Below are 9,849 nucleotides of genomic sequence, written 5' to 3'. Positions count from 1 at the left end.
AAGAGACAGCCAAACACAAATTTGTGAAACTTGCTTCCTTTAATGACTCTAATCCCCCAAAAATGGCTTCAGGATCATACTTGCACGCCCGCGTACAATCAAGGCAATAAGTTACCTGCATAAAAGACATTTTACGAATATAAGCATAAAGCATGTGAAGCAGCCCCTATGTATCAGACACAGCACCTATTTTTCAGACACAGTTGAAAAATATACAAAAACTGTATTGCTAGTTCACTTGGTTCAAAGGCTGAGAGTTTTGCAAATGGGTGATTTTCTGCCTAAATGTAAAAGCAGACACCTACATTCCAACATTTATTCACTTTCAGATTTCAGATGAGATACACAAAGTCTAGCATAATAAATAGTTCCATGATCTCTATTCTACCTACCTGCTTTGTTTACATTTTGCACCAATATATATGGTGCAATCTTGCTAAAAGAAGTAGCAATAAAGTTTCTCAAACCTCCAATAGTTTTGGTTGATAATGGCAATCGAGCATGACATCAATACCATAACATGGTCCTAGATGTTGGACTATGCATTTCTGGATGCACAAGGGCAGCAGACTCAAAAACTGATCTGATCATCGACTTGATTCTCTGATGAATATCCATCCATTGAACTGCAACAATTAAGAATCGTTGAGCAACAAAGTCAAGAGTTTCCAGGTAAACAAAATAGGTGGAAATAGGAAGAGACAGTACCTTGATGTTCTTGTTCAAATTCCTTGACAAATTCTGGTGTATTCATGTGATTCAATCTTCCCCCCATAATTCTAAAGAAGAAATAATCTTATAATCCAGAATCATTGGTAAATCGAGGGAAACTAGCGTGGAATCGTCCATCTCGAGATCCTCGAGCTCCGGCTTTGAGAAATTCTCTCTCGATAATGTCCGTAGCACTTTGCCTAACATCATTTGATTCAGATGCTTCCTCCGAGTTCAAATCAGTATCCACACACATCACTGCAGCCATCCTCTCTGCCAGACCCGGAATCTCCTGCAACTGCAATATCATATCAACACGTTGATTCATATTAGAAGTTTTAAGATGAAAGAAAATATATCCATTATGTTCATAAAGAAACGACCGTTCCCATTTAACTGGTAAAGACTGCACATTTCTTTAATTTCCCCACCGAATAATACAAAATCTTATTAAAACACAATTAGCAAAGATCATATGATGTACACTTTCCGTTTCCCCAATACTACAAAAAAGAAACAGACAAAGAAAAGAAGCATTCACCATGCAACTTCAAACCTGCTTGTAAGCATCAGAAAGACGAAAAGTCCAAGCATGGTCGACTAGAAAGACATCCGATTCTTCGATCAAGGACTCCGCCGTAAGTAAAAGCCTCCTCTGCCTTCCGTCTTCCACCGGCTCCACCTGGAAATAACAACCGCCATCGAAAGTCTCAGCCGCTAGTTTCTGGAAGAGCTTCCTGTGAAGTGGCTGCGAGAGACCTGATGCCGCCAGAAGGACGCCGTGAACCTCAACGAAGTCTTCATAAGTTGCAATTCCGGTGGACGACATTTTGCAGGTGAGTGGTCAGAGGGTTTTGGGAGCCAGTGAACGGGCTTTACAAGGTTTCAAGCAAGTCTCCAAACGAACCCGGTTCATGAGTTTTTCCAGTAGAGTAATTTGCAATTATCCGGCCGATCTTTTTCCAGCCTATGCTGTTATAATTTGCGGGCAGTAACATTTTTACTATTGTAATACAATTATATATNTTTGTTTGTTAGAATCCAAAGATCAGAGCAAGTATCTTCTCATTTCACACTCTTACATGAAACCCAAAAACAGCGACAAATTTTTCTCGTACAACCGATAAAGGTAATCACTTGACGGCCTTATGTAAATCTTACGGGTCATGTTGATTTCTTTGAGTTCATAATCGATTTTTAATGGGCTTGCTGTTTTTGCGAAGGTAAATGGAGAGGAGTACCAATGGGGAACCACCCAAGTCATGGGAAGACCTATACAACATTAATTTGATGCCATCGGAGATCTTCTTTAAGTTCCGAAGAGAAATGCAGGGGATTCGTTTTGGAGTTAACTTAGAGGTATTTTTCGTAGAGTTCTTGATATTGTTGTGGCGATGTAAATTTGTTGAGATTTCATACTTGTGATATCTAAACATGCTGTAGCGTTATTTTGGATAGAGCTGACTGATAGATATGGTTGTGAGATATTGAATTTTTTGTGGATTTATCTTTTGGGTGGTTGATATCCTTTGATGACTATAGAAGTTACAAGTGAATTATTTGATGAAAGAATTTGTCTTTCTAGTATTTTGTGATGTTGGGACCATAGGTGTGCTGATTCTGTGAGGTGGGTGATTACTTTCCCCTATTGGAAAAATTATTCGTGTCATTTTCAGAAAATGTAATTCAGGCTGGGAAAAACATATTCGATTGTCGCCCATCCCATGACATTCTCGGTCAAGTTCTTGTGTTCCTTCTGGGAATTTTGATTAATGAAAATGGAAAGTTGCATGTCCGGAGACGTTTCAGCATTTAATTATCTAAAATCAGTTAAGTTGAATGGATATGTCAGAGAACAAGGGGAGTCTGACGAGTGTTAGCACCTGATGATTGCGAGGACTTTTGAGCAATTTGAGGATGCTTGACCAATGTTCTCAAAAACAGGCGGCGGTAAGCAGGTGGCCACCTACCGCATACCGCCTAAGCGGTTCTAGGCAGCGCCTTTAGAACATTGTGCTTGGCTACTCAAGAGGAAAGGAGAGTGTAGAAATGAAACTCATGGTATGGGCCAGACATTCTGCCATTTGCGCAGTTGGACTCTTATCTTTTATAAGGCTATGTTGAAACAAGCTAACGCCTGGACTTGGGACATGAAATGAGCCTAGGGTTGTGACACCAAGTGTTCCCATGGAGCACAGGAGCAATGCTCTGAAGTACTGTCAAATGGGCCTACCCAACAAAAACCCGCCTATGGCTGGTTGGCCCGCGGGCTGGCTCGACTCCTGGCGGGTTGAGAATTTTCCAACCCAACCGTTGAATTTTGTTGGTGGGTTGGGCCCCAACCTGCATTGACAACTCTAGTGCTATGTTATGATAACTTTTTATTTATTGGTTACAGGGTAAAATTGTGACTATAGTATATACTAGATTGCACTATTCAAGGTTTTCAGGAAGGTGGTGTAATTAGTTTTTTTAATTTGTTAAGTAATATAAGATTAAATTTCAAGAATAATGTTATGTAATGAAATGGAGAATTGTGATATCATTAGACAGCATTTCCCCCTCCACACCTCGCCAATTTTCTTGAAGTTGAAAAAAAATAGAACAGCTCTTTCATTTTTTTTAATACAAATATTTTTCATATTCCTTAGGAATATTAATCTTGTTTCTCATTCCGCATTTGTCAGTGCATCAGGCACATGCATTGACTAGAGCTCATTGACAATGAAAACTGAAGCTTGATTCTAGAAACATTTTTTATGATGTCCATAATAGTTTTCTAGGAAATTTCTGAAGCATAATTTTAGTTCGTCAAATTTAGTAGACTATCAGGTCTACATTAGAGAGAAAATGTTATTATTAGATTGTTCTTTATCAACTGGACTGCATAGTGAACTTTACTGCTATCCTATTTTTGTTCTTTTGCCCTCGTAATCTTAAGTTTGGCTTGAGGGATCAAAATGTGGAATTTCTGTTCATGGGTTTGTATTAGTCTGATGCTTTCAGTAGAAGTGCTTGGGTCGTTGGTTGTTGTAGTTGTGTAATGCTCCTCTGAACGACTACCATGCAAAGCTGGTTTTGAAACCGTTGGCCCCTGAACGGATGTGGAAGGTAATATTGGAACCTTTGCAACAGGATGTGCAGCTTGTTTCTAAGAAGATACCTGTAACAAAATATCTGAATCTTCAGGTTTGATGATCTGGTATTTTTTCATTTTTCTGTACCTTTCCTTTATTGTCATGAACAAATATAACTGAATAACATTTTGAACTTGTGCAGGTAGGTATAGGCCATAGCTTTTTGCATCATGCAACTGGCTGGAAATGGAAGCTCTCTACATGTTTTGGGGGAGATGGTATATCAAGGATTAGAAATAAAACATCCCTTGGTTTGTGTCCAGGAGTAGATTTTCGTTTTGGTTGGAGGGCTGACTATTTTCTCCCAGAATTTACTGGGTAAGTTTTCTCATTCTTATTTGGATACAATTAAGAGGGAGTTGGCTGGTTGGAACTGATGTTATGTGTTGTTCTTTAAATGCAATAAATGGATTCATTATATGGTATTATCTGGTGATTTTGAGCTGTAGCAATTTATGTTTAATGATAAAGTTCTTTTAGATATCATGCTTGAAAAGCTCTATACTCAAACTTTGTCTTCTACAGGGGTGTGGGGACTGATGAACCGTTGTTCAACATGAAGTCTGGTCGCTTAGAAGCATCTCTTGACAGAATTGAGGCCATATTCACTCATGGTGGGGGGAACATGACAGACTTGTATGTTTTCAGCTAGTTTTTTCTCAAAAAAGTTTGAAGACAGTGAAGAAACTGTAAGCAACTTTTAGACAACAACGAACTAGTCATCTCTCTGATTTAATGTTTATTTTGAAAAGAAAAGAAAAAGGGAAAGACATTTGGAAGTGTCTGGTATGTTGTAAGGTTAGATATATTTGTTTAGCATGTGCCACATGAGGGTGTGGAGCTGTTTGTTTAGATACAGGTATCTGATCCAGTATTGCTTTTGCCAATGACACTAGTTTTTCAAAGATTTAACAGAGTGTTTTGGAATCGTGTCACATAGAGGCAATTATTTGAACAAATATACCCGGGATTTTGAATATGTACATTTTTATCCAAGAAAAATGAGAGGGCTCTTGCATCCTGAGCACCTTGTATGCGTTACAATTGATAATGACCTCTTTCCACCATTACTAAATTCCAAATGCAGTATGTTCCATATTCCAGTTTGCTGTCACTTAATAGCCACATACTTGAAGTCTTTTCGATCCGCATGTTCACTGGTGGAAACCACTTTTTTGACAAGGACTTTTGAACTTGTAACCTTCAAGTTAAAATACAATATCAGAAATCAGTTTTCATATGAGTTAGTACTCATGGTAGCTGACCCGATAAATAATTACACATACTGTCAAGCCATCCCAAAGGGACAGCATAGCTCTTCTAATTCCTTAGTGTATGCATGTATTTATGCTATCGTGTGAGCCAAATGAGGATGATTCTTGTCCTTTTTCTTCAGGTTAGCAGTTCCGGCACCAATTTCTTCAATATAGCGAACAGTGAAGATCCAAAACTTACAAGCTTGACCTGAGAATGAAAGCAGTATGATTGCTATGATTCTGTATTGATGTTTGCCCGATGATGGTGATGCAATTGAAGCTGTTGTTTCTACCTCCTCTGATACTACTATCAAGGCTGGCACTCGTGCAATTGCAGCTGAGGAGGCTTATATGTTGCTTATGTATTATTGCTTGTGTCTTAAATTCAGTTAGCACAAGCAATAAACTTACTTCAGCGTATCATCATTAGAATTTGTTAAAATTATCGTAGTTTGTGTAAATTATTATTTCCCCAACTTTATCTATTTGGATTAATAACATAGACGCCAACTTTCAAATAAGTTATTACAATTTTCTAAAACTAGAAGATATTACAATTTTGGTCCTATAATTACATTACTTAGTCTGTTACACTTTCTTTATATTAGTTTTAGTTAATTTTTACTCGAGAGCTCGTCAGTAAAGTCTAAATGTTAAGTGAACAATTTTCAATGCCACATTATCATTTTCGTAAAACGATTGAAAAAAAAAAAACATTCCATTTAAGGGACAAAAAACATAAAATTTTCAAAAATAAAATGAAACTCGGGTTTCATCCGATTGTTTGGTCATGAATTGGGTCGCTCCCAGACTGTAGCCATTTAAACCCCGAGAGGCACAAGTCGGCTTCATTTCAAGGCGTTCAAAGTTCAAACACAAAAGCACTGGTTCGTGAAAATAGCCGTTACCTTAAACGGGCAAATTTTCTTGCTATATAACTTCAAAATCTCTCCTTTCTGTATCATCGACAGAATCAAATTTATCAAATAAATGGCTTCATCAAAGTTGAGAAACTCGTGCTCTTTCCTGAATTTTCTCCTCTCTTTTTTCAATTTCATTCTTTTCATTCTTTCTGCAGCTTCTTTAGCCCCAATAATCTTGCTCAAGTTGCCACCAACTTCGCTTGGTTGCGCGTTTATCTTCGTTTCTTGTATCTCGCTATTATCGTCCTTCTTCGGTTTCTTCTCACAACTCACTCATTTTTGCTACGTAACCCATGTTTCCCTCTTCCTCGCCTCGTCCCTTGGCCAAATACTCGGGATCTTGGCACTATATACCAAGGAAAAGTCAAGCCTTGCCATGTTTAAATCTCCAAGAGACCCCCGAGAGGCTAAGCTTTTGGTGAGGCTGGAATGTGGGGTTCTGATGGTTATGTTTGTGGTGCAATTTGGAGTCATAATACTAACTTGTGCAATGCATAGATGTTGGGTTAGGGAATACGAAGGTTTAGAGGCCGAGAGAGACGCAATGGAGACGAAGCGAAGACAGAGAATTGCTAGAGTTCAAGAGGAATCCATGGCAGAAGCAGCAAGGATTTCTGAATTGAGAGGTAAGGAGATAGATGAGAAGATGAAGAATAAGTACGGACAAGAGATGAAAACTGATCTCGAAGGGAACTAAGGATTCACTTTGGTTTGTGAAAGTGTGTGCCGGAGTCGTTTCGGATATTTTTTTATACCATTGTGTTATAAGTATTATATGCTTTTTATGGTCACTCTACAGGTGGCTCTATTGTTGTGATTCTGGAAATGTTATGTAAATAAGTGAAGCGTATCCTTTTTTACCTACATCCAGATTGCAGTAAATATTTTTGTTTGGTGGTGAATAGGACAGGAAATTTTGAAAAAAACAAGCTTCGTCAAACTAAGTTTCGGACCTAATGTGGACAACCCACGATTCCCAATTATGTGGCCTTTTTAGCTCATACTCCGTAAAAGAAAATATCTTTCTGAGAGGATCACACCATTTAGTTTCTGTGGTTTTGGCCTAGTCCAACTGTAAATGGAATATAGAGTTATGATCTCTAGGCCACAAAATAGACATCTGGTATGATTACCAATACTCCAGCATTTCTAAAAAGATGGTATCAAGTCCAAAAATAATAACAACTTCTTTGAAAGAAGAATTTGAGCAAGTCACATAGCCATAGTCTGTGGATTTGAATCCAGCATGTCTCCAAAAGCCGTTACTCTACAAACCCCAGATTTCTCAAGAAAATCTAGCCAAAAAAATTCATCTTCTTGGACAATGTGAGTTGGTTCAATCCATTTCTGCTTGTGAGTTGGTTTTCGCAAGCTGCTTTTGTCTATAGATTCGATGAACACCATCTTTTGGGTTGTAGATCGAAATTCTTGTTGAACGACTAAGCAGATCTGTTTAAACAATACAGGGTGAGTTCCAAGTCTACCCCGGCAACCAAGGAGAAAGAACTATCAGAAGAGCTTCATAAACTATCCATTCTAGAAACTGATAGATTCAGTCCTTTAAACATCAAATTCAACAGATTGCTGAGAGCAGATCAAGTAGCTATTCAAGGAGATGGATTCGAGTATGGGCAGTTTGTGGCACGTGAAGCTCAAATTGATGAAGAATATTGGGTAAATATCTATTTTCTATACATAAGATAAATGTGGCTGACTAGGCTAATGTGCAGTGAAAGCTGTGTAATATTGTTTTTTAGGCAGCAGCATGGTGGCTAAGTGCTGAAGCTCATTGGGAGGACCAAGAAAATGACCGGTTTGCATTAAAATTTGAATTCGAACCTCCTTTTTGTAACTTAATTTGAAAGTAGTAAATAAATATTTTAAAATTGAAATATGTATTATAACTGAAGCTTGAGTGCTCAAGTCTGAGACATTAAAGTTCGACTTCGACTCGAAGTATTGATTCCAAGGCCGAACTCGAGTTGGGGTTTGAGCATTTTGACTCACTTGCACCCCTAGTTTGGACACACCACATTTATAACTGATACATGAGATTATCAATGGTGGGATATCGTTGGTTCTTTGGTTCTAGTGGTTGAGCTATGTAATAAATCATCTCATTAAAACTCATGCTTCTTCCTTTAACTTCTCGTGTAAGCCTCCTTGCTATACTCTTTTTCATGATAACAACAAAACAATATGAAAAGACAACACAAAATATGTATGCGGTTTGACGGATAGGCCTACATAAGTTGCAAAGACCCCGACAAGCGAAAACTCTTATTATCAATGTTTCCTACTGTTTTTATGACAGTCGCAACTCTTGTTTATTGATTACAAATCATGATAAATCATATCCAATATTTACCTTAAATTTGATGACTTCAAATGAATGTAATGGAAGATTCGAACTGGATCACTGCAGTTGAATTTAAACTTTGGATTGTCATGCAGATATGTTGAAAATTACAAAAGGAAATTTGCAGAACAGGTAGAGAAGAATAGGTCATTCTTTTAGCTATTCAGCATCTATCTAACAGTCCTTGGCTTCTTGCTGTAGAAATTTTACCTTCTGCATTATCCAGGAGTTCAATTCGTTGAAAAGCAGATGCAAAGCACAACTTGACGATCAATGCAATTGCATCGTGATGGTCTGTTCATATATACTCCTGTCCTAAAAGTGTATGGGCTTTGCAATTGGCGCAGTACTTGAATTTTGATTATTACTCGCTTTGTCAGGCAAACAAGGAGGATCAAACCATGAAGTGTAATGTACCGAAGAGTGTCGTTGGAACCTTGGACTTGAGCTACGGATATTTGTCACACGGGCAGTTCTTTCCAGGGGTACTGTTGTATTCAGACAAAGTTCACACATGAAAAAAAAAAAAGAACCATTCTTTTCGCCCCCCTGAAAATTGGTCGCATTTTTTGAACAGGAAAGGATTAAAGATCCCCTTTTTTGGCTTTGTCAACAAAAAACATGCTGCAATTTTCCATTTCCCTTGCAAAAAAGCATTCAGATTAAAGAACCATTCAGCGCGTTGTAAGGGTATTGCAAGAAACATGCTGCAATTTTCCATTTCCCTTGCAAAAAAGCATGGGACAAGGAACAAGTTTTTAGCATGGTAAGCACAAGGAACAAGAATCGCTTCAAGTAAAGTATCACGGAGAGTTTGCATTGCTTTCACATTTCCCTTGTGATCGTACTGTCACTCATTCCATGAAAATCGATGCCGATAAATGCCCAGTTGGGATGTCTTTCACACCCTCTATCAATTATTCAATGCCTAGCTCAGAATTGAACTTTCATTTGAGCATTTTTGACATTATAGATACTCATCTAATATAAGGCACTTCTCATTCCACCCATTCTGCTGCTTCAGCGCCCTATAATTACTCAATGCGGTGACATTTCATCCATACTACAATGTGCATGTTTGCCATATTAGTGGCACCAACTCAATAGTAGTCGTTTTCCAGGTCACTTCTTTTGCCACATCATTTCTCCAGAAAACAACATCAATGTCATGAAATAAGCTAAACAGTAGATGCTAAATACTATGTATATTGTCAAGTTTATCTACCACTCTGCGGATTCTTGTTAAACGAATGAATTATCATATATTTTTTTTTGGGACTACTTTTATGGTGAATTAGATCATTGTGTTGTAGTGTGAAGCAGGTGTTTGTGCATGTTCATGGAAATAATAAACCAGCTCAGGATCTTTATCAAAAGATGGGATTTAAGGTATATTCAATTTTTAATGCCCTGTTCAAGCTTTTAGTTGCTTAGCAATAACAGTTAACATAAATATCAAATGC

At 37.9% G+C, this 9,849-nt stretch overlaps 4 protein-coding genes across 7 annotated transcripts; 3 read left to right on the top strand and 1 right to left on the bottom strand.

Moving 5' to 3' along the window:
• Positions 1-273: 273 nt before the first annotated feature.
• Positions 274-1,691, bottom strand: LOC140961318 (uncharacterized). Of its 2 annotated transcripts, XR_012172334.1 has the most exons (3): positions 1,268-1,691; positions 709-1,009; positions 274-626 (listed from the first exon to the last, which is right to left on the bottom strand). XR_012172334.1 is itself a non-coding variant. In XM_073419844.1 (2 exons), the coding sequence occupies exons 1-2, from the start codon at positions 1,538-1,540 to the stop codon at positions 797-799; spliced, it is 486 nt and encodes a 161-aa protein (XP_073275945.1). In that variant the 5' UTR covers positions 1,541-1,691; the 3' UTR covers positions 636-796. The 2 variants fall into 2 exon arrangements, 1 of the variants encoding a protein (XP_073275945.1); XM_073419844.1 differs by lacking the exon at positions 274-626 and having other exon boundaries at positions 636-1,009.
• Positions 1,692-1,735: 44 nt separating this feature from the next.
• On the top strand, positions 1,736-5,585 carry LOC140984540 (uncharacterized). Of its 3 annotated transcripts, none has more exons than XM_073452057.1 (6): positions 1,736-1,840; positions 1,935-2,070; positions 3,748-3,900; positions 3,991-4,166; positions 4,374-4,462; positions 5,245-5,585. In XM_073452057.1, exons 2-6 carry the CDS (start codon positions 1,939-1,941, stop codon positions 5,247-5,249), a joined length of 555 nt encoding a protein of 184 aa, XP_073308158.1. In that variant the 5' UTR covers positions 1,736-1,840; positions 1,935-1,938; the 3' UTR covers positions 5,250-5,585. The 3 variants fall into 3 exon arrangements, with proteins under 3 accessions (XP_073308158.1, XP_073308139.1, XP_073308148.1); XM_073452038.1 differs by having other exon boundaries at positions 4,374-4,484; XM_073452047.1 differs by having other exon boundaries at positions 4,374-4,537.
• Positions 5,586-6,050: 465 nt separating this feature from the next.
• LOC140984532 (uncharacterized) lies at positions 6,051-6,891 on the top strand. Its single transcript, XM_073452025.1, has one exon. It carries the CDS (start codon positions 6,095-6,097, stop codon positions 6,722-6,724), a length of 630 nt encoding a protein of 209 aa, XP_073308126.1. The 5' UTR covers positions 6,051-6,094; the 3' UTR covers positions 6,725-6,891.
• Positions 6,892-6,999: 108 nt separating this feature from the next.
• Positions 7,000-9,833, top strand: LOC140984524 (GCN5-related N-acetyltransferase 6, chloroplastic-like). The gene is made up of 7 exons (XM_073452013.1): positions 7,000-7,353; positions 7,494-7,701; positions 7,785-7,840; positions 8,482-8,518; positions 8,613-8,678; positions 8,767-8,871; positions 8,964-9,833. Exons 1-7 carry the CDS (start codon positions 7,274-7,276, stop codon positions 9,072-9,074), a joined length of 663 nt encoding a protein of 220 aa, XP_073308114.1. The 5' UTR covers positions 7,000-7,273; the 3' UTR covers positions 9,075-9,833.
• The last annotated feature ends 16 nt before the right edge of the window (positions 9,834-9,849 follow it).

This window comes from Primulina huaijiensis, chromosome 1, assembly GCF_012295235.1.
Source record: "Primulina huaijiensis isolate GDHJ02 chromosome 1, ASM1229523v2, whole genome shotgun sequence".
Classification (NCBI taxonomy): Eukaryota; Viridiplantae; Streptophyta; class Magnoliopsida; order Lamiales; family Gesneriaceae; genus Primulina; species Primulina huaijiensis.
This window is presented reverse-complemented; position numbering and strand designations above follow the sequence as displayed.

Bases quoted from the DNA above. Each gene is read 5' to 3' on its own strand.
- LOC140961318 (XM_073419844.1), bottom strand. From the start codon at position 1,540: ATGTCGTCCACCGGAATTGCAACTTATGAAGACTTCGTTGAGGTTCAC. The intron at 1,010-1,267 runs GTTTGAAGTTGC...ATGATATTGCAG, and splicing joins TTTCTGATGCTTACAAGCAG to TTGCAGGAGATTCCGGGTCT.
- LOC140984540 (XM_073452038.1), top strand. From the start codon at position 1,939: ATGGAGAGGAGTACCAATGGGGAACCACCCAAGTCATGGGAAGACCTA. The intron at 3,901-3,990 runs GTTTGATGATCT...GAACTTGTGCAG, and splicing joins CAAAATATCTGAATCTTCAG to GTAGGTATAGGCCATAGCTT. The intron at 4,167-4,373 runs GTAAGTTTTCTC...TGTCTTCTACAG, and splicing joins TTTCTCCCAGAATTTACTGG to GGGTGTGGGGACTGATGAAC.
- LOC140984532 (XM_073452025.1), top strand. From the start codon at position 6,095: ATGGCTTCATCAAAGTTGAGAAACTCGTGCTCTTTCCTGAATTTTCTC.
- LOC140984524 (XM_073452013.1), top strand. From the start codon at position 7,274: ATGTCTCCAAAAGCCGTTACTCTACAAACCCCAGATTTCTCAAGAAAA. The intron at 8,679-8,766 runs GTCTGTTCATAT...TCGCTTTGTCAG, and splicing joins AATGCAATTGCATCGTGATG to GCAAACAAGGAGGATCAAAC. The intron at 8,872-8,963 runs GTACTGTTGTAT...TTTTTTGAACAG, and splicing joins ACGGGCAGTTCTTTCCAGGG to GAAAGGATTAAAGATCCCCT.